Below are 24,012 nucleotides of genomic sequence, written 5' to 3'. Positions count from 1 at the left end.
AAGAAGTGGCAAGAATACACAGAAGAACTATACAAAAAAGATCTTCATGACCCAGATAATCACGATGATGTGATCACTCATCTAGAGCCAGACATCCTGGAATGTGAAGTTAAGTGGGCCTTAGGAAGCAACACTATGAACAAAGCTAGTGGATGTGATGGAATTCCAGTTGAGCTATTTCAAATCCTAAAAGATGATGCTGTGAAAGTGCTGTGCTCAATATGCTAGCAAATTTGGAAAACTCAGCAATGGCCACAGGACTGGAAAAGGTCAGTTTTCATTCCAATCCAAAAGAAAGGCAATACCAAAGAATGCTCAAGCTACTGTACAATTGCACTCATCTCACACGCTAGTAAAGTAATGCTCAAAATTTTTCAAGCTAGGCTTCAACAATACGTGAACCATGAACTTTCAGATGTTCAAGTTGGATTTAGAAAAGGCAGAGGAACCAGAGATCAAATTGCCAACATCTGCTGTGCCGGGAGCCGGCGAGAGACATTCCACTTATGACAAAGGTCATGAGGAAGGAGACTCGGCATACGCAAAGGCGGGATCGAGCCTCAGGAGTCCCCCTGGATATCCTCGAGCATCTACCTGCCTACTTTATTGCTTTGTGCTCTCACCTCTGACTTTACTGGGGGCTGTCCCCCACCATCATCTCGCTCTCTCTGTCAAAGAGTTAACTTACAGCTCCAATTAATAAAGTTCCTGGGCAATTAGGAGTGTTTAAATCCAAACCCCTCAGATAGCTCTCTAACTCGCCTGACAAGTTTACCCGGACTCCTACAGCTATGCATACGATTGTTTACAGTCTCCCAGCCTCGAAAGGCAGGGGAAGCTTAAGATATTCAAATAGCTTAGAGCCTCTCAGAGAGTTAGAAACTGTCAGAATAAAACTAGTAAAAGATTTCATTGATGAACCAATGCTTGTTGCCAAGTTTTCACATCCCCTGAATTGTATCCTTGAATGTGTATTAATTAATATAGTTGGTATGTAGAAAAAATAAGTAGTGGCCTTGATGTTAGTAACTTTAGACCCTTAAGGTAATAAATTATTTCCTTTGTTGTAAGCCCATTACACATCCACCCTATAGGAATGCAATTTTATCTTCGGAAGATGGCGCTAAACCTTAAAATAATTACTCTTAGAGAAAATAAGTCTTTGTTGATTAGTCTTTGTCAAGAGTCATAAAATGTTAATAGGCCTTCTGGCCAGAAGATGATGTAAATCACCTAAACCATTTGTATACGATAAATTTGCAAGAAAGAAACCCTGGTTTTTGATAAGGATCAAAAACTGCTGACTTTGCATCCCCTATTATCCTCTATGTGTAACTTAGGGTATAAAAGCCCCTGTTGAAAATAAAGCTACGGGCCTTGCTCACCAACGCTTGGTCTCCCCATGTCATTCTTCCCCTCAATTTCCACCTGAGTCTCCATCGGGAGCGCAGATATCCTCTGCGACCATTTATTTGCCTGGGCTTCTAAGACCCACTCGAGAAGGTGTCTAAGGTGGGGCACCTTCCGCTATTCGAGAGGGCGCCTGCAGCCTCCGTGGTCAGAGCTAACCTGGTGTCACGGGTTATATTGATTTTCCACGTAAACCAAGCTACTCAGCTTCTTTTCTCCACTGAATTTTCCTATTGAGCTATGCTCATTCTATTATTCTTTATATCTTTGATGAATAAATAAATAAATAGTCGCCGATGCCGTCTCCCCCTTGAATACCCTGGATCAGCCGGGGCTGGACCTTGGCATGCTGGATCATGGAAAAAGCAAGAGAGTTCCAGAAAAACATCTACTTCTGCTTTATTGACTATGCCAAAGCCTTTGACTGTGTGGATCACAACAAACTGTGGAAAATTCTTCAAGAGATGGGAATCCCAGACCACCTGACCTGCCTCCTGAGAAATCTGTATGCAGGTCAAGAAGCAACAGTTAGAACTGGACATGGAACAACAGATTGGTTCCAAACTGGGAAAGGAGTACATCAAGGCTGTATTTTGTCACCCTTCTTATTTAACTTATGTGCAGAGTACATCATGAGAAACACTGGACTGGATGAGGCACAAGCTGGAATCAAGATTGCTGGGAGAAATACCAATAACTTCAGATGCGACCTCAGATATGACACCATCCTTATGGCAGAAAGCGAAGAAGAACTGAAGATCCTCTTGATGAAAGAGAAAGAGGAGATTGAAAAAGTTGGCTTAAAACTCAACATTCAGAAAACTAAGATCATGGCATCCAGTCACATCACTTCATGGCAAACAGATAGGGAAACAATGGAAACAGTGACTTTATTTTCCTGGGCTCCAAAATCACTGCAGATGGTGACTGCAGCCATGAAATTAAAAGATGCTTGCACCTTGGAAGAAAAGCTATGATCAACCTAGACAGCATATTAAAAAGCAGAGACATTACTTTGCCAACAAAGATCCGTCTAGTCAAAGCTATGGTTTTTCTAGTAGTCATGTATGGATGTGAGCTGGACTATAAAAAAAAAGCTGAGCACCAAAGAATTGATGCTTTTAAACTGTGGTGTTGGAGAAAACTGTTGAGAGTCCCTTGGACAGCAAGGAGATCCAACCAGTCCATGCTAAAGGAAATCAATCCTGAATACTCATTGGAAGGACTAATGCTGAAGCTGAAACCAATACTTTGGCCACCTGATGCCAAGAACTAACTCATTGGCAGTTCTAATGCTGGGAAAGATTGAAGGTGGGAGAAGGGGACGACAGAGGATGAGATGGTTGGATGACATCACCGACTCGATGGACATGAGTTTGAGTAAGTTGTGGGAGTTGGTGATGGACAGGGAGGCCTGGCATGCTGCAGTCGATGGGGTTGCAAAGAGTTGGACACGACTGAGCAACTGAAATGAACTCAACTGAAAGCATCTTTCTCATCATTAGCAATGTTGTGGCTGCTGCTGAGTTGCTTCAGTCATGTCCGACTCTGTGCGACCCCATAGACCACAGCCCACCAGGCTCCCCCGTCCCTGGGATTCTCAAGGCAAGAACACTGGAGTGGGTTGCCATTTCCTTCTCCAATGCGTGAAAGTGAAAAGTGAAAAGTGAAAGTGAAGTCGTTCAGTCGTGTCCGACTCTTCGCGACACCATGGACTGCAGCCCACCAGGCTCCTCCGTCCATGGGATTTTCCAGGCAAGAGTACTGGAGTGGGTTGTCATTGCCTTCTCCATCATTAGCTATGTGAGTGAAGTGAAGTTGCTCAGTCGTGTCCGACTCTTTGTGACCCCATGGACTGTACCTTATCAGGCTCCTCCATCCATGGGATTTTCCAGGCAAGAGTGCTGGAGTATATTGCCATTTCCTTCTCCAGGGTATCTTCCTGACCCAGGAATCAAACCCAGATCTCCCACATTGCAGGCAGACGCTTTACCATCTGAGCCACCAGGGTAGTCACTGCTGCTGATGCTGCTAAGTTGCTTCAGTCGTGTCCGACTCTGTGCGACCCCATAGACAGCAGCCCACCAGGTTCCCCTGTCCCTGTGACTCTCCAGGCAAGAACACTGGAGTGGGTTGCCATTTACTTCTCCAATGCACTAAAGTGAAAAAATAAAGTGAAGTCACTCAGTCGTGTCTGACTCCTAGCGACCCCATGGACTGCAGCCCACCAGGCCTTTCCATCCATGGGATTTTCCAGGCAAGAGTACTGGAGTGGGGTACCATTGCCTTCTCCTCATTAGCTATAATTAGCTTATAATTTTCCCATCCTTAATACAGCATAGGAAACTTATTTAATATTACATTTGGAGAAGGCCTTAAAGATTATTCATTACAGCCTCTTATTTTACAGGGAAGAAATCCATAGTGCAAAAAACTTGTCTAAAGTGAACTCATTAGAAAATTGACATTGAAACTCAAGTCTTCAGATCCCGGATCCATAGCACATTCTGTGTCATGCTGGAAGACATTAGTGTACTTAAAACTGGTTTGCTTTTTCATTGTTTGATGGCATATGATTGTCCAAATGTGGGCAACAAGAAATGTTTATTTATTTACAAGTACATGGGAAAGCAGTTTCCATTCATCTTTTTTAAAAAATTCTGTTACAAATAAAAAGTTATTAATACATTCATCCTTTTCACACAAAATACATTCTTTTTACTCTCAGTATGAATTATTTCTTAATAATAAAAACCAAAGCTACAATGGACAGTCAAGTGGTTTGGCAATTTGACGATGTTTTTTCAAGAAGGAAAATCCACACTTTGAAAGACAGTCAATATTCATAAAGGAATTGTATATTAAAAGTGCTCTTTCATTGAATCCTTGAAGATTGAGTGCTGCTCTCCAGTATGATTTGTAGCCGTCCTTTCCCACGAAATTCTCCATGTGATGAAAACCCAATTTGCACAAGACTGAAGCAGTCTTCATGACATTGGCTATCATCTAAATGATGGCCTCATAGAAAAATTCTTATAGACACAGTAGTGTGTCAGCCATTATTCAAGAGTCTCCTAATTGACCAACTGATCTAAGATTATAAGTTGCATTCTCTAAGGATTTTAAGAAGCTCTGCTTAAATGAACACAAGTGACTTGATTTGCTAGACTACTTGCTTAAGTTTTAAGAGACATGAAAACATATCCCCACACAGAAAACTTGTACACAAATATATATATATATACACATATATATAGCAGCATTATTTATAATAGCCAAAAAGTGAAAACAACCCAATTGTCCATCAACTGCTGGACAAGTAAAATGTGGTATGTGTATACATACAACGGAATATTATTTAGCCATAAAAAATGTATTAATTCATGCTACAACATGACACTTGGTACAACATGAAACTTAAAAACATTATGCTAAGTTAAAGAAGCCAGACACAAAAGAGCACATATTGTATGATTCTATTTATATGGAATGCCCAGGATAGGCAAATCTGTAGCAACAAAATAGATCAGTGGTTGTGAGAGGTTGATGGGAATCAGGAAGAGTGATTGCTAATGGGTACAGAATTTCTTTGGGAGATAATGAAAATGTTCTGGAGTCAAAGAATGGTGATGGTTGCACAACTTTGTGAAAACACCAAAAAACATTGAATTGTACACTTTACAGGGGTAAATTACATGATGTTCGAATTATGTCTGCATTTTGAAAAGAGAAATGCAACTTCATTTTAAAATATCTTGTCAGATTCCTGCTCCCTCTACCACTTTTTAATGTGGATTAAAGTGTTCAGACAATCACCTTTCTACAAAATGTTTTCAGATAATTGCACTCACATCATCATCGGCTTATATTTCTAACAGGCATTTTATTAAAAAGGAATACATGAACACAGAAGACATGATACAGCATACCGTTAATATCTGCATATTAACATTTAAAATCAAGTATTTTGCTTGTGTTGAAGCTAATAGTTAGATTTTATATATTGATGTATTTAGATATTATTGAGAGCCTATGCTTAAAACCAATAAAGAGCTGAATCCATAAGATTCCATGATGAACAAGTCTGTTTATGTTTGTTGGTTAAACTATGTTTATGTTAAAGATCCATTTCGATAGAAAGAGATATATAAAGGGAAACTAGGGATTTTCTGTCTTCATAAAACAGCTTATCTAAATAGTTTAACTAGCTGCTGAGAAGACCTCCAGAATTATATATTTTGTATTTTATTTCATCCCTATACTAAAAGTCATGCATTAAAATGTATGCAACAATATATATGGGGCATACTTTTTCCCTTTAGGTTATGAAAAAAAATCTCTTCTTAACCCTTTATTATCTGAAAGTTTGATCAAAAGTGGGTTGTTGTTTTTTTTTTTTTTTTTTTTGCTGAAAACAGCAATTTTATTCACACACTTTATGTAAGTGTATTTAAGTAGCTCCCTTCAGATCATCAAAGAGGCCCGAATCATCTGGTATGTCTAGAGGCCACTTCAGTGAGCAGAAATTAGAAGCCAGCATTCCAGTCATTTGAAATTTTCTACAACAGGAACACAAAAGCCCCAAAATGCCTTAAGGGATTAAAGGATTCACACACAAATTTTTTTTTTAATAAATCAATTGACATTCAAGTAGCCTACAAGAAATTTCCACTACCATTCGGCAATTGTATAGAACAAGAGAATATTTATTCTTAATGATTACTTTCCAGAAAGCAGTATGTTGAGCAGCTGTTTTTCAGAGGGCTTCTCAAGTTTTGCTATTGTTATTTAATCCAGGCATAACTGTGTAACTTTAAACAAAAGCTCTGCACCATTCAACCAACTAGTGACAAATTATTCTAGCAGACCAGATTCTTACCTTTTGCTATTCTGTGCAAGAATTTTTGCTTTATTAGGCATTTGGTATTCTGATTTTTATTTCAGAATGTAGAAAAGGCAAGAAACCCTGCTAATATTAGGTGTTGGTAATTATGTCCATCAAATTATGTCACATATGAAATTACATTCTAAAAGTAGTTGACAAAGCTGGGATTCGTGACTCCACTTTTACCAAGAGGAGAAAACAAGAGCCACACAACCAGAATAAGTCTTCAGAAGCACACTTGGTTATCAATAATATGTTAACTAAAGAAGAAAATACTAACTGAAGAGTTACAACAGTGTTTGTGATCTAAATCTGATCACTATCGATAAGAATCCTGACAGTCCCCAAGGGGATAATAATTATCACCTTAATGAACTTTTTCTGTCAGCTTTTTTAAAATGAGGCAAAAGGGTAATAATAAATGGCAAACATGGCCCTTTAAAAAGAAGACAGGATCAACCAATTTTTCTTCTCATGGAGGATGGGATCAAGAAGAAAGAGGTTCAAATTGCACTGTGAGGTATTTCAGTAATAAGGTTAAGTTTCCTGATAATGAGTTTACAACCCTGGAATTGCCCATTGGAAGAGAAAGAATACCTTTCTTGAAGTAGGTAAAGAAGTGGAGTCTCTTGGGTAACAGTTATGCACTAAGGCAGAAAAGTGGATTAAATACATGACTTTCTTTTAAGGCTCTTTCAGAAACAGAGTTTTCGTTTTTGTTTTTCTGAAGTCAGGAGGGTTCCTTGTTTTGTTCAAAGGATCTAGACTTGTATCAAACCATCCAAAGTCTGCTCTTCATCAAGGAGAAAAGAACAAATATTTGGGTGCTTACTGTTTACCAAGTTCAGTACTTTCAATTTATCTAATCTTCACAATGATCCTGACAGGTATATTACTATTAGTCTATCTGGTAGATGAGGAAATGGATGCTCAAGAGATTGTGCTTTGCATAATGTTACAGCTAATTCAAGGGAATTCTAGGACTCCTCACCTCTACCCTAGTATTCCATCTTCTAATCACCTCCCTACATCACTCCCTGATGTGTCAAAGTCACAACCCACCAAGGATTCCATCAGGAACTAGAACACAACACCTCTAAAAATTTTGCTTTAACTCAGTGGAAAAGTAAAATTTTGACTCATGCACATCATGCAGTCAATTAAAGAGGAGGCTAGCTCTTGTGCTCTGATTTCTCATCCAAAGGAATCAAAGAAAGTCTCACCCAGACTCAATGTTTCTCACCATAGTGATGCAAGACCCATGACTTTTGTTTAAGAAGACCAATAAAGAGCCATCTACCAGCGTTGCAAGGATGCAAGTTATTTTGCAGGTGGAATCATTAGAGTATGGGCTTTAGTAGTAAATATTGCTTATAATTATCTCTGATTTTCAAATCAAAGATCTATCTACACGAAGCAACTTGGTCTCCATTCTTTTAAAACCATTTTCAGATCATGTTTTTTCAAAGGATCAAACAAACTAACCAAACGTCATTTGAGATTTTTCCTAGATCGATCTTGGGGACTGCTCTATGCCAGTGACCACCAGCCCATCTGTGATGGAAGCTGTAAAACTTCATGTTTGTATATTTATGGGATGTTTTACTGAAGATTCTGCTCTGCTAAAAAGGTTTATCCTGAAACCCTGAAGAGATAGCAACTATTCACTAAAACTGAGCATGGCCTATGTTTGGCAAGTGACAGATACATAATTTCCATGATTTCATGTGGGCTTCCCTAGGGGTTCAGATGGTAAAAGAGTCCGTCTGCAATTTGAGAGACCTGGGTTTGATCCCTGGGTTGGGAAAATCCCCTAGAGAAGCGAACGGTTCATGCAACTTCTACTAAAACAATACATTTTTAATCTTTAACTCAAGACCCAGTTTGTGATTTCAACAAGACATCAATGAATGGACCAAAAAAAGCAATTCCAGCCTAAGGGTATAATAGCCAGTCTCAACCTAATGACATGTAAGCAACCTCCTTCCTGGAGAGGCATGCACTTTGGGCACAAGAGAAAAACCTTTAAAAAATTATTAGCTGTGGGTCAACAGATATTTAATTGAACATGTTATGAGGTGCAAAGTGCTATAAATAGAAATTTAATAGGTCTCTTGTCCACCCCAAGAAGTGCTGTGACCCTCTCCACACCATCTTTGCCAAGTTCTCATTGAGCCTTTGCTTGACAGAGGCCGCCCCTTCCATGGGGAACCAACTTGTTCTTTCTAATGTGAAGTTCAAATCCATGGCCCTGTGACCTCTATTCAGTGGGTCTTATTCCACCCCTTCAAACCAGAGTCTTATTCTAATATACCCACTGTATTCCTCTCTTTCCCAAGCTAAACGTTCCCAAATCCTTCAAATATTGTTCAAACATTTTAAATCTAAAACTCCTTCACCACCTTTGCTTTGCCTCAATTTGGTTTCTTTTTTTTAATCACCAAAAACATTTTGTATTGGGCTATAGCTGATCTCAATTTGTTTTTAAACAATGGCTCCCCAAAATGACTGCAAAGTTCCCATGGGCCTAGGAAAGGAGATGAAGTGTTGTCTCCCCTGCTCTAACATTACTATAGTTAATGAGCTATTGGAAGGGATGATAATTTCTCAGTTCAGTATGCTCTCTCCCCAGTCTGAAGAATCTAAGGAAAATCATTTTTCCCTCCAAACACAAATAGGCTCAGGTCACAAATATGAAACCCAGGAAGAAGAAGATAAAAAAAAAAAAAAAAACACAAAGCACATCTCTTTCTTAGCCCCAAATTAGTGTTTAACCATACTGCTTATGTAGAGTACATTTTGTCAGAAGGGTAACATGTTTTTTCCCTGTTTTTCATTTTCTAGTTAAGTCTCAAGAGTATTTGTTGCACTAAAACACATCTCAGGGCCATGGTTGAAGAGAATAAGTAACCAGTTGAAGTTGAAAAAAAAAACTAAAAACTTCTAGAAAAAAACAAAGGGTAAACCCTAGAAGAGCTCTTTCAGAGGCTAACAGGGCAGTGATCCTTAAAGTACTTATGATTATGAAATACACAGGGTTTTGTAGGATTGAGAAACAGAAAATGTCTATCTTTAAAGCTGTTGGTTTGATACATGGAAAAAACTAGCTTTTTTTCTGACTATAATATGATCCCATTCATGTAGATTATTTAAAAAGGAAGAAGAAGTTTTCATTTTAGTCAGAGGACCAATTCAAAATCATTCACAACTGGTATTTACTCAGAAAGATTCATTGACTGAACCTTGATAATGGATCTGGAAGAATTATGGTAAATGAGGCAAATCATTATCTAACACTGGAAGTCACCAGTGTCCTCCAAAGACATATTCATAAACAGAAGAGGAAAGAAGAATCCAGTCCTTGGTTAAATACTGCCTCTTCTCTCCAACAAGTCTAAATTGCTTAAATAGCCCTAATCCAAGTATCTTATTTTGGCCAATGGCTTTTGCCTCTCTTACCAAACTGTAACTCAGAAACTAACACATTGTCAATCCATTTCATTTTCACTTTTAGTTATTTTCTTGCCTCTTTACTCAGAGATGCTAACATGAAACAAAAAAAAAAAAAAGAAGAAGAAGAAGAAAAGGCCAAGTAAAGCTAATGGCCTACTCTAAGTAATCCACAGAAGGATAACTGGCTATATATAATCAAACTTAAATGTGACTATAATTCAATAGCTCTAACAAAACACATGGAGGACTAAAAAGCCTTGCATAGGTTAAGGACAAAGCATAAAATCCTTTGAGGATACAGCCTATACAAAGCCATAATATCATTAACATGAGTAAACTATATGATTTCACAGATTCTCCAGATCTGGCTCTATGACATGATTATGATGCACTGTAAACAGAAAAAAGTTTGCCATATATTTAGTAACTTTATTTAAAGATAAAAAAAATCACACCAAAACAGAAGCCTTAATGGACTCTAGTGGTCTTACGAATCAGATCAGGCCAAACTGAACTATGAGAACACAACCCTCTTTTTCATCCATCATTAAATGAGAATTTGTTTTCATTTAAGAAGGCTCATCTTAGCAAATATGACCAAGGCAATAGCAACTAATAGACAAATCAACACGTTTGGGTCCTGGCCTGGGTTAAGATGACCATATTTAAATGGTGTCCTTTCTCAAGTTCTATTTGAGAAATTTCTGTTTAACCAGAAAAGCTCCTCTTGGCACTAAGTTGTTTATTCAACTAATATTTACTGAGCACCTACAATATTGTCAGGGCTTGTTCTCAAACTTAGATACATTAGGGAACAAGTGTCCATAGGCCTAATCTAGAATTCATACAGCTAAGAGAGAAAAAAAAGAAACAAAGCCCTACATTCTCATATGTCCCAGCTGATGTGGTGTAGACGGGTGACAGTTAAGTACAGAAAGGCTGCAAGGAATAAAGGAGGAAAGCGGCCAAGAGCAGAGCCTTCTAATCCCCTTAAAGTTCAGCCAAGAGTATATAAAGGAGACTGTTTCCTAAGAAATAATCTCAGAACGCAAGAGTGGCCCTACAGCCTGCTATTTTACAACTATTGTGTCCAATCTAACAGTATTCTAGCCTCTATTTCATAAAGCAACTTTATTTTCAACATACTTGCTGCTATGAAACAAAGTTGGGTCATGATGTACTGGGGACTTTGGATTTTGCTCTAAATGAGACCTAAACTTAAGGGCATTTCCTCACCATGTAAAAAGAGCTCTTCTGCTCACCTTGATCAACTTTTCTGAATACCTTTTATTTGCTGGCTTGATGAGGAAGATGGAGAGGGAAAGGCAACCACAATAAGTTATTTTGGTTGGTGTTTATGAAAATTATTTTCTTTCCTATAGAGATAGATTCTGAAATAAAAGCAACTCAAACTTCTGGGATCCCTTTTTCTTACCCACAGTATCAGGACAACCATGGTGAAGCCAACTATAGCCTCAGTCCCTTAAACAATATGTACAGTTCCCATGTGCAAGTGACAGGTCATTCTGAAACCTGCCCTAGAAATGCTAGAAAGGCTTCACCAATATTGTGTCTGTACATGACTCGTTGCTTTAAAATTCAATAGCTTTCACACATCAGTGTATCAGGACCAAGACTGCCACCATCTACAACAACAGTGGAATTACCTATCATATCCTAATCCCATGACTCATCCCTCAGTTATGCTAAGCAGCAAGCTACTGAAACATGTGACAGCATCAGCAGCAAACAGCTTTAATCATTGTCCCAATTTGCATTTATATCCGTGAACAAATTGGAAGCATGGCACTGAAGAAACAGCAACACACATTCAGCATCACGGCTTCCATTTGAGTTCTGTTTTTTAAATTGGCTAAGTAAAGGCATACACACCTCCATCTGAATTGGAGATTTGCAGGAACATATGCATACAAGGAAGGGTGGGGAGGAGAGGGATAAGGTAAAAAGGGGAAAATCGGGAAAGAAAGCGAGGAAAAGAAAAAGATATCGGAAAGAATGACTGGTCATGAGTCTGAGAGTAACATAACTACAAGGAGATGACAAATGACTACTCCATCTGCTTCCACAAGCAGATTTTTTTTCTAAGGTTATCACTGCAGATACAAAAATGGTTCGTGAGACTTTTCATCCACTGCAACTCTCACTTACCATACTAAAAACATCTACAAAATCCTAAGCGTTGGTCTGTCCAAGATGGATAGTACCAGGAAGCAAAAGACGAGACTTGCTATCAAGGACTGTGCTCTGCTTGAAACTCCGCACTGCAGTCCATTAATCCACAGTATTTTGGTCAGATCAGGTCTGGTTTTTCATACTACTCATAATGTCTTAGAGATAATCTCTTATATGGGGGTGTCAACCATTCTATTTTTTTTTTTTTTTTTCATTTTTCAAACTTTTTCATTTACTTGAGAGGCAGGAAAGATGGGAGAATGGAAGAAGAAAATGGTAGAGACTTAGAGGGGAAGAGGAAAGGAAAAGTATTCTCTTTTCCAATAAATCTATCCTAGGACAGGTCATAATGAAACTTCAAGAAAGAGAGCTGATTCATGGACTTCCCTTAATTTTTGTTTTATTTCTATGTAAGGTATGTAAGGACATCGATGTACTAAAATGTTTGGTCTGTGAAAGAGCAGAATCATTAGCACCAGAAGGAGTTGTGGAGCTTGTTGTGTACAGTATTAAAACAATGATTGTTACTGTTGTCATGGGTAAAGGTTTCATCTCACTATTACATCCCAAAGTTCTTGAAAGTGCCCGTGGAAAAAAGAGAAATAACACTTGTCAAAATCTCCATGGAGTCATCCACACGCACCACAGAGACAGGACTTGGCCTTCCTGGTTTTGGTTTCTCTGGTAGACAAGAAAACCAGGGCCCCCAGAAGCCCTAAAGAGCAGCCCCCACATGCAGCCACTGACGTGCAGGAGGGGTCCCTACGGGACGTTTCCCCCTGGACCGTGTTCAGGAATGCGTTTTACTTGCTTGTTTAAAAAAACAAAAGCAACATGCTCTGCAGATCATGGAGCACCTAGTGCAATTTTCTCCTTGACCCGACTCCAGACTGCAAAAGGGTGAAACCATTATATGTTCCGCGAATGCTGGCCTGCGGATGAGGCCCTGGCCCGCCGTGCTTTGTAAGCTCGGGAGCCCACAGGAGTCAGAAGGTCCCAGAGCGGGAGCCACAGTCATCGCCAGGTCTCCCCAGCAACTGGTGGCCCATCAGGGCAGCTGCGGATTCCTCTCGCCTCGCCTTGCCTCAGCCTTTAGTTGAAATTACAACAAGTCAAATAGCTGATACTTTTCCCTTCTCCAGGTAAGGGTGAGGATACATTGTTCACCAGGGTGTTCTGCCTGGCTTCACTGATGAGGCGGCAAGCCAAGTCAAGGAAGAGTTTCTCCACGTTATCGGATTCCTTGGCTGAGGTCTCCAGATAATACATGTCCTGAGCTTCTGAGAATTCTTCGGCTCTCTGCTGGGAGACCTCTCTCCTTTCAGCCAGATCAATCTTGTTGCCTAAAACAGCAGTAAAATCAGAGAGAGAGAGGGTCGTCATTTGACTTTTTTGCAGATTCGGAAACATCCAATTCAGCTCCGTATCTGAAGTCAAACCAGACAGAAGGAAAGTAAAGCGAAACAAATGGGACTATGATTCCTGGGTTGTTTATTTTAAAATATCAGTTCCATTTGTAATGGCAAAGAACTGGAACCAACCCAAAAGCCTACCAGCTGGGTACTGGCTGAATAAAGTGTTATAACCATAGCTATCTGGAGTTATGTGCCACAGGAAAAAGCAATAAGGAAGGACTTCCCTGGTGGTCCGGTGGTTAAGAATCTGCCTGCCAACACAGGGGACATGAGTTTGGTCCCTGGTCCGGAAGATCCCACAGCTGTGGGGCATCTAAGCTCATGTACCACAACTACTGAGCCCTCACATCACACTTAACGGAGCCCACACACCCTAGAGACCGTGCTTCACAAGAGAAGCCCGCACACCGCAACTAGAGAAAGCCTGCGCTCAGCAACGAAGACCCAGTGCAGCCAAATACGAAGAAATGAATAAAAGTAAACAATATTACTTTAAAAAAGCAATGAGGACTATCTCTACAGGCTATCATGGAACGAGACATTAGGACTGGTCGTTAAGCAAATAAAGCAAAGCAGGAAAAAAGTATATATAAGACCCAGCTCTCGATCTAAGCAAAGGGACTGAAAAAATACATACATACAGTGTCTTATTTTATTAATGAGAGACTGAAACAAAATTTTAATTTTAAAGATAATTATTACCTGTGAAAGGAACAAGGGTGAGGGGTGAAAATCAGACCTCTCTAAATATACTTTGTGTCATAGACTTGACTTCAGAACCTTATCAATGTTTTATATGACTATACAATATGAAATTGAATTTAAAAAGCAATTCCTAACATTGAAAACAAAATTAAACAAATGAAGCTGGTTATCACAGAGTGGCAGGACCACACAAAAAGGGAAGTTGAAGGGAATGTAACCAGTAATGGAACTACGCATGCCCAGTGGCGTAGAAGGACAAACAGAACTGAAGGAAAAAATCTTAAAGTGCTGCAGAAATCATCTTGTTAGTGGTCATGTTAGCAGCATTACTCTGTGGCTGCTGTACATGTTTTAGGGGATAAAGCGAATAAGTAATTATGCTGGTGACACCGAGTCAGGGATTTGGGACATGGGAGAACGGAAACACGGGTATAAGCTTAATGAGGTAAAGGAAAACTCCTGTAGTCCTGAATTACAAATGGAAGTATCGGTGTGAATAATTCATGGTGTTATTTTATCTTTAAAAACTGTTCTACTTCTGTTTTGGAAATCTGACAAAGGTTTCATCCACTGTGGTGGTTGGCAACATTGCTCACGGTAAAAGTGACCCTTGATTGATAAATTCCATCTGGCCTGGGAATTCTGTGTATGAATTATAAATACCTAATGGAAAGCCTTAACTTTGGGCTTCCCTAAGTGTGGCAATTCTTCATTTGGAAAGACCCTGAAAGTTAGGGCTGTCGGGCTACTACAAGAGGGATTGGCTCCTATGGGGGCACTGAGGCTGCAGCCAGAGCGGACCCTGCACTTGCCTGAGTGAGCCTTGTTGCCTCACGCCTGAACTGTCCCGGGAGGTCCTGGGCAGCTCTGTGGACTCACTCTACAAGGGCTGCTTCCACTGAAGAGGAACGCTTGGTACTGACCTGCTATTAAGCTGTGTTTGCTGTCCTGGATCCTCCTAAATGTCTGTGATGCCATGTGGCCGATGGTAGTCTTGTGGGTCAAAGTGTTCAGCAGAGCCTAATGAGACACTCCCCTGTAGAAGCTACAGAATCCACCACACAGACACACGTACACTAGCTCTGTCCACTGGAAAGCCTAAAAGCCATCACACCCCGGCCCCAACTCTGCAGTAAAGATGATTCCTATCACCTTGGCTTAGCTTCTAAATACAACTTCCCATTGAAAATCAATAGAATTTCTTAAAGAAATGCCCAATTCCAGGTCAGGGGTAGGAAATGCGTTAGATGCACCTGGAACATGTCATCCCAGAAAGCAAGAAAATCGTCAAGGATTCCCAGGTCACGTCAAAAGGACTCAAGAGCGAAAAGGCTCCCGCTGTCAAAGTTGGAACAATACAGAAGCATCAATAATAATAACTGCAAAGGACTAGAATACATCAAATATATTTAAATTTATAACACTATTCAAAACAAAAACAAACTTTAATAGTTACTTTTGGAAGACTTGGGAACCAACTCATTATTTTGAAAAGTAATAAATGAAAAAGAGTGCTTTCCTGGTGATCCGGTGGTTAAGAGTCCACCTTGCAACGCAGGGGACACCGGTTCGATCCCTGGTCTGGGAAGATCCCAACGTGCCACAGGGCAACTAAGCCCTTGCACCACAGCTACTGAAGCCCACGCACCTAGAGCCGGTGTTCCGAAACAAGAGAAGCCACCACAAGGAGAAGCCCGCACCACAGTGAAGAGTAGTCCCTGATCTCTGCAACTAGAGAAAGCCTGCACGCGACAGTGAAGACCCAGAACGGCCCAAACTAACTAACTAACACAATAAAAAGACTTTTTACGAAACTTCTGTGACTAAGCTCAAAAAATAGAAACAAAGAATCAAGCATTTTTTCTCGACTGCCCTGAGAACAGCACCTCAGAATACCGACTACACAATATATTTGCTACAACAAAAAACAAAAACCGTGAATCTGAGCAGGCTCTAGATTCCCCTGCAAATCTGCCAGAGATTTAAGTGACAGAAGAATGCATCAAATGACACCGCCAGGCTGAAAGAGTAAAATGCAGACTTGAAAACGCCACTGCACAAACAAATGCTTTAACAAGCAAATCCCCAGGAAGCAAATATGCAAGGATAACCTCCAGCTAAAAGGAGAATTAAAAGACGTATCTTTTATAGAGATGCACACTGACATAATACAAACTGAATTAATACAACATCTTGGATTGGCTTCAAAATAACCTGAAGGGGAAGGCAGACAGAAGAGGTGGGGAACAGATAAAACAAGACTGGCTGTGAGCTGTTCACTGTCAACTCTGAGAGACGTGCAGATGGGTGTTCATTATACGGTTTGCTCTATTTTGCTTATGTTTAAAACTTCCCATAATAAAAAGATTTTTTTAAAAAAGCCAGTGCCTCTTTCATATCGAGCTGACTAATTATGTTCCCTCATCTGTGCATTTAACTTCCTTAAACAGAATCCCAAGTAGTAATGCTTTGACTCAAGTTCTCAGGGCTTTCTGTCCAGAGCAGAGGGCTTTCAAGCTCTTCCCAGCAAAGATTCTCCAATGTGCAGGTGGGTTTTCAGATCTGAGCAGGGGTCACTGGTACTCATAGAGAGGCAAATACTTAACCCAGCAGCCTGAAGGAAAAGTCCAGCAATTTGTTACAAGGCAGCACATCACAGCTGGATAAACACAGCCTCTGGAGTCGATCTAACATGCTCTGTGACCTTGAACAAAGAACTTGACTTCTCTGAGCCTTGCTTTCCTCATCTGTAAATTTGAGATCTTGACACACAATGTCCTTAATATGATTCCTCGCACACACACACACCAGCTATAATGCTTTATTCTAATGTGTTTGTTTAACTTACTGTTAACTATGATTTTTAACTTAATGTTTCTGAGAATCTCTATCAGATTTCCAAAATTTGGGTCTTTGTAGAACATACAACAATGTTACTTCTTAGGAAGAAAAAAATTTTCTTCTGGCCACATCACAGGATGTGCAGGATCTTAGTTTCCCGACAAGACATAAACAAGAGATCAAACCTGTGCCCCCTGCCGTGGAAGCGCGTGGTGTCCCAACTAGACCACCATGGAATTTCCAGGAAGGACACTTTTTAACAACCATATATTATTAACATTTTTCCATTGCCAGTAGAGGATTTTTAATAATCTGGTCCCTTTCACTGCAATTCCATTCATAACGGGTGCATTTATTACCACAAAAAAACCATGGGTTGTTTTCTGTTTTCCCCTCATACTAAATAGAGGTTCTACCCTCCTATAAGATTAAATAAACTGCAGAATTTCCCTTAAGGGATTCTTTCTGAAAATTAGAATTTCTCAGATCAGTATAAACATAAGAAGGGAAAAAAAGTTAACCAAGATCCATTTTTTAAGCAAAACACAATTCCTTCAATAATGAATTCCTTATCAACTTAGATATATCTTCTGGATCAGCAGTTTCCATGGCCTAGATTTTTTTTTTAAATGCTTAGTAGTAGTACTGTTAGTTGCTCAGTCATGCCTGACTTTTTCCAACTCCATGGACTGTACCCTGCCAGGCTCCTTTGTCCATGGGATTCTCCAGGCAAGAATACTGGAGTGGGTTGCCATACCCTTCTCCAGAGGATCTTCCCAACCCAGAAATCAAACCTGGGTCTCCTGCATTGCAGGCAGATTCCTTACCATATGAGCTGCAGGGAAGTTCCTTTTTTAATGCTTAGCAGCCCATATAACTTTCATGGCAATCCACCTTCTTCTAGAGACTATGCTGATAGGAAAATCAATCAGCAGTGTTCTCTACTTTTCTAAATCATCACCATGGGTTAGACTCTATTTCATTTTCTCTTCAACTGCAATCAGAAGAACTGAACGCTGACTGTATGAATTACAGAGCTGTAGACCAGTGGTCCCCAACCTTTTTGGCACCAGGGACCAGTTTTGTGGAAGACAATTTTCCCATGGGCGGAGTAGGGGCATGGTTTCAGGACGATTCAAGCTCATCACGTTCATTGCGCACTTTAGTTCTCCTCTAATGCTGCTGCTGATCTCACATGAGACACTGGTCCACGGCCCAGAGGTTGGGGACCCCTGGTGAAGACTATTCTTGCAAGGTGCCAAGGCACAAGCCTTATGTGATTATAAATTCTCTGATGCTCACAAATCAATTTCCCTCCTCATCAGTCCTTACTTACCCACTAGCACAGTGATGACCTTGTTGCTAGCATATTGTTCTATCTCCCGCAGCCACTCAGGAAGGCAACGGAAGGATTCCTCACAGGTTATGTCATAGGTAAGGATCAAGGCATTGGCGCTTCGGTAATAACTCTGGGTGATGGACCGAAATCTCTCTTGACCTGCTGTGTCCCAGATCTGAAGCTGTAAAGGCATAAAAGAAGGATCAAGTTGGTGAAGCAAAGAAGAAAGCAAGCCTTGCCTTCCCGTTGTTGTTTGGTCGTTCAGTCATGTCCGACTCTTTGTGACCACATGGACTGCAGCAAGCCAGGCTCCCCTGTCCTTCAGTGTCTCCTGGAGTTTGCTCAAACTCATGTCCATTGAGTCACTGATGCCATCTAACCATCTCATCATCTGCCACAACCTCTCCCTCATCAGGGTCTTTGCCAATGAATCAGCTCTTCGCATCAGGTGGCCAAAGTATTGGAGCTTCAGCTTCAGCATCAGTCCTTCCAATGAACCCCCTTCATGAATCACAGCCTTGTCATGGTGAAGGAGTTTATGTAGCCCATTGAAGCTATAAGTCATGCTGTGCAGGGCCACCCAAGATGGACGGGTCATAATAAGGAGTTCTGACAAAACGTGGTTCACTGAAGAAGGAAATGGCAACCCACTCCAGTACACTTCCAGTGTGTAGAAGTAGAAACACCTTCACCCAAATAAGTTCATGGCTGTTTTTTGCTGTAAGAGAAAGGCACCTCTAATTTTTTAAAAATTTCTTCTGGTGAAAGAGAAGGACTTGCTTTGCTTTTTCTTTGCTAAATTTTTTGTTTCCCCTTTATTCTTTTTTTAAAAGGCATTCAGATTGTTTTCATACAATTTCATTTAAAAGGTGAAATTAGGGTATTTACAATCTACTTAACTTTTATTATAAGCCTGTTTCCCCTAAGAACTGCTATTTTTTTTAATTTATTTATTTTTAATTGAAGGATAATTACAATACTGTGTTGGTTTCTGCCATATAAGAACTGCTATTTTTATCCATAGATTCTTCATTGCTCATATTTTTAATTTTCCCTTTTGTTTATTTTCTACATCAGAAAGTATATTCCTAGGTCTTATTAAAGATATACACTCTTAGAACATATTTCAAATGCTCTCCTTTTTGTTCAGAAAATTCCCTCTATTCTTTATTAAAAACAAACAAACAAACTAGACAACCAAATTTCAAGCATTTATGTGCCAAGCTCTATTCTAAGTACTCGACACATAATAACTCATTTACTCCTCACAAGAACTCTATGAGGTAGGTAAATACTATTCCTGTATCATTTCTCATGTGAGGAAACTGAGGCACAGAGAGATTAATTAACTTGCCCAGTGTCTCACAGCCAATACGTCCTAAAGCGGATTCAACCATGCATTGTGGTCCGAGTCCTTGCTCTTTTTTTTGAATTGGCCATGCCAAGTGGCCTGTGGGATCCTAGTTCCCTGACCAGGAACTGAACTCACACCCTCTGCTCTGGAAGCATAGACTCTCAACCCCTGGACCACCAGGAAGTCCCAGAGTCTCTGCCCTTCATCACAATGCCCTAGCACCAAAGACGGGATCCAGGGCAAGGTATCACTCTGTGACTGCTGGCATTTCAGCCAACAACTGGAGAGGGGGAAAAATCCATTTACATGAATATATTAATGTATGATCTTTGTTCATGAAAACAGGAGCAATGCTATGGCAGACAAGGAAAATAATTTCCCTCCACCACCTGTAAGCCCTCTGACCTTTGGCAAGTCACTTAATCTCCTTTGGCTTCGGCGGCTTCTTTATTAAAAGAGGTTAATAACATGCAAACCTGCTGAAGTCATTTACTAGTTTGAAGACCTCATAACTGATGGTTCTAAAAACAAAGAAGGCAAAACACCTCTCACTTCAACCTGAATTTCCCTGCACAGAGCAGACTTCTGCGAGAGAAACTGTTCCCCAGAGAGACTGCTGAGGGCGGAATAAAGCCGAGGCCTTGAGAAATCACACTGACAGTAATCTTCCCTTCTCACTGCATCGATTTCATGTGTCACAAGGTGCATCCACCCTGTTAACAGGACATCATTTCCTCAGGGAAGACTTCTGGAACCTTCAGATTAGGCCAGGTTCCCCAGCTCCACCCCCAAATCATCTCAGCTCTAACCAAGCCTATAACTTCCTATCACAGCACCAAACACACTTTTTCTCTGGGGCTGCACTGGGCCTTGGTTGCTACTTGCAGGCTTCCTTGAGTTGCAATGAGCAGGGATTACTCTCTAGCTGCACTGCATGAGCTGCTCAGTGCGGTGGTTTCTCTCCGTGTGGCCCGTGAGCTCCAGAGTACAGGCTCAGTAGCTGAGCACATGGGCTTAGCTGGCCCCACAGCATGTGGGATCTTCCCAGACCAGGGGTCAAACTCGTGTCCCTTGCATTGGCAGGCAGGCAAGTCCCACCTGAAACACTTGAATCACTTATGTATTTGTAATAACGTGTTCCATAACCATCTTTCTCACTAGATGGAAAGTTTCATGACGGGGGGAATTTGGGGTCCATTTTCCTCTCCCCTACAGTGTCTGGAAAATAGTAAATGTTCAAATAGTTATTCGTGGTCTCATCTCATCCTTACAAATCCCAGTGAGGCAGGCGAGTTTACGCCTCCCGTTCATTAGCAGGTAACTCACAAGGCTGGGACTCAGACTCCAGACTCTGACCCCCCAAGAGAGGACTCATTCCATACACCGTGCTGCTCTGCTGCCAGAGGCTGATTTAGACATCCAACTCCATCCAGAGAGGACGAGGCAGTCGGTGTCACCCTCTGCTCAGATCAGCTTAGCTGAGAAGACAGAGTGACCAGTGGTCCCTGCCACCAAAGAGAGGCACACAGGCTCTCCTTTGATTTGAAGTCACAGCTGCCCTTTGATGATGTACATGAAAGCCTGTGTATGCTGAAGGCAGCCATACAGATGTTACAACTTTTGCCAGGACAAAAGCTACTTCTCTTCTCTGTCTCAAACCTAGGGACATGGTTCCCCTCTCCAGGCTGTGTCTTAGAACAAAAGACTATTATCTTAATGCCACAGTGAACCTTGAAAAACACTTGTGATTGGATTCAATACTGCTGATCCTTAGACATCAGTATGTTCTCGTGACAGCCATATCTTGAGAACAGCTCTGAGAATTAAAACCACCAAAATATTTTCCAGAAAAGCGATTAGATGTCTTGGCGGAGATGCAGGCTGCTTTCCCAAAGGGAGCTTCCTCTTTCTAGCCTTATGGTCAATTTCTGAGGAGATCCATATTCCACTGTCTTTATTACTCAACTTGGTTTCACTGTTCTCTCTGCAATTTGCTTGCTCTTTTTCAGCATTTACAGATCATAAATAGATGCAGAGCACTGTGCTAAGCTGAGGGAAGATTCAAAGATAAATAAAACACAATCCCTGGTATCAGAATGCTCATAGTAAAGGAGGATGAATACACAGTTGACTAACTATGATAAGATAGGTGTGCATGCAAAGTCGCTCCAGTCATGTCTGCCTCTTTGCAGCCCTATGAACTGTAGCCCACCAGGCTCCTCTGTTCATGGAATTCTCCAGGCCAGAATACTGGAGTGGGTTGCCATGCCCTCCTCCAGGGAATCTTCCCAATCCAGGGACTGAACCCATGTCTCGTACATCTCCTGCACTGGCAGGCAGGTTCTTCACCACTAGCATCACTTGGGAAGCCCATGATAAGATATGAGATGTTCTATTAAAGAGGGGCCAGCAGGAGAGTGTCTCCTGGTATGGGTCTTCTGTCCATTGATATGTTCTCAGTATCCCTGCCTGGGGCTTTCTAACCACTCTCACTTCCAGCATGAGGCTGTGCTATCATCCACTCTCTTCTTTGCACTACCACTCACACCTCTACTGCCTCACTGCTACAAAAATGTACTACAGGGACTTCCCAAGTGGTCCAAAGGTTAAGATTCTGCACTTCCACTGCAGGGAGTGCAGGTTCGAACCCTGGTCAGGGAACTAAAATCCCACATGCCATGTGGCACAGCCAAAAAAAAAAGTATTGCAATCTACTGTGTCCCCTTGTAAGACCGAGTTCTCTGAGGGCGAAGGCTGTCTCTTATTTAACCATATACCCCAGGGCCCCACCTAAAACAGTCCGTGGTTCATGGTAGACACACTGAAGTGATGGCTAACTGAATGACCTGAGGATGGTGGAATCACAAAGGAAGGATGGACTCATCCTGCTTAAGTGATTAATAGGGAGTTAAAGAAGGTTTCACAGATGAAATGTTTGTAAAAGATGACAGGAAGTTACTAGGGAAGAAAGACGCTTTAGCATACCACAGCGCTTGGTACAAAGCATTCACTCTGACACAGGATGGCTGGATGAACAAAAGGATGGACAGATGGTTGTAAAAGCAAACACGTGTGCATACTCTCAAGACTTTCCTATCTACACAATGCATACCTGATGAGAGAAAAATCCAGCAAATCTTCTATTTCTATTATAACGAATCTCCTAAGGTTAAAATGTCATAGACTGAGCTTAAAGTTTTACTTAATACACATTAATTTATGACAGGCTAAGAGAAATCAATGGATAAGAGAAAATTCTATATAGGTTTTAATTATATTTTCTACCCAAGGTCACCTTCATAATGCAGACCACTTTAAGAGAAGGGCCTCTTCTTTAACTTTGCCTCCACTGATTTGACTCTAAACCTCAATAGCTATGGGCTTCCCTGGTTGCTCAGACAGTAAAGAATCTGCCTGCAATGCAGGACACCTGGGTTCAATCCCAGAGTTGGGAAGATCCCCTAGAGAAAGGAATGGCAACCCACTCCAGTATTCTTGCCTGGATAATTCCAAGGACAGAGAGGAGCCTGGTGAGCTACAGTCCATGGGGTAGCTCACAAAGAGCTGGACACAAATGAGTGACTGACACTTCCACTTTCTTCACTTAATAGCTATGGGAATCCTTCTAATACCGTTGATTAGCTGCCTGTGATCCTGGGAGCCATCCTAGAAAGAAAGGGACTTGTAGGGAAGGCTGAGAGAGGATGGTGAGCAGTCGGGAGAAAAATTAGCATTCAGGTCTTGCCCTGCCTCTCACAGGTGGGTGATTCTGTGCAAACCAGCAGTGAATTCTCTTTCCACGGGCTCTCCAGGGCACTGGGAAAGCCTGCAGACTCCCAGCAAAAAGTCACTAAACTCTCATTAAGAAGAGGTACTCGGTTCATGTTAATGAACACTGACAATAATGAGAAAATAACTGTTTCCTCAGTGAGACGTGGCTGCTCTCCTCCTGTGTCCGTGTTCATGAGACCCTTGGATTACTGTGGTTGAAGAGGGTCATCTTCTGTCTTGATTCTACAAATATGGCTAGAAAGATTCACAGGCAAAGAGTCATTAAAGCTGGATTTGGGAGATGAGCCAGCTCTCACTTCTCACAGATGAACGACCAGAGGCCTGAAGTGACGATAGAAATGGGAACTGTGCTGTGATCCAAAGATGAGTAAGACACAAACCTTCTTCTCAGGGAGTCTGAGGTAGATTCAGATGCTATAAAAAGATGGATTTTTAGCTGAGTATAATAAGTACTTAAAAATGAGGTTGTGGTTCACAGAAAGTGGAATAAATGTAATAACTAAACTTGGGAATTGAGGAAAGAAAAATAAGCCTGTTCTTTAACAATGGGGACCATTTCTTTATTCGCTGCTTTCTATTTCCAGAACCTGGCACACGGCAGGCGCGAACCTTTCTGGTCAAAGGA

General features: G+C 41.0%; 1 protein-coding gene across 4 annotated transcripts in view; it reads right to left on the bottom strand.

Moving 5' to 3' along the window:
- Nucleotides 1–3,997: 3,997 nt before the first annotated feature.
- Nucleotides 3,998–24,012, bottom strand: part of RAB30 (RAB30, member RAS oncogene family) — a 103,133-nt gene continuing 83,118 nt past the window's right edge. For 3 of the 4 annotated variants that reach the window (XM_024987269.2, XM_010820842.4, XM_024987270.2), the window contains 2 exons: nt 18,239–18,422; nt 3,998–13,284 (listed from right to left, as the gene is read on the bottom strand). In XM_024987269.2, coding sequence (XP_024843037.1) covers nt 13,034–13,284; nt 18,239–18,422 — 435 coding nt within the window. In that variant the 3' untranslated portion in view covers nt 3,998–13,033. The remainder of the gene's footprint in view (nt 13,285–18,238; nt 18,423–24,012) is intronic. The other variant, NM_001076229.2, reaches the window with a different exon arrangement.

Source organism: Bos taurus, chromosome 29 (assembly GCF_002263795.3).
Source record: "Bos taurus isolate L1 Dominette 01449 registration number 42190680 breed Hereford chromosome 29, ARS-UCD2.0, whole genome shotgun sequence".
Lineage (NCBI taxonomy): Eukaryota > Metazoa > Chordata > Mammalia > Artiodactyla > Bovidae > Bos > Bos taurus.
This window is presented reverse-complemented; position numbering and strand designations above follow the sequence as displayed.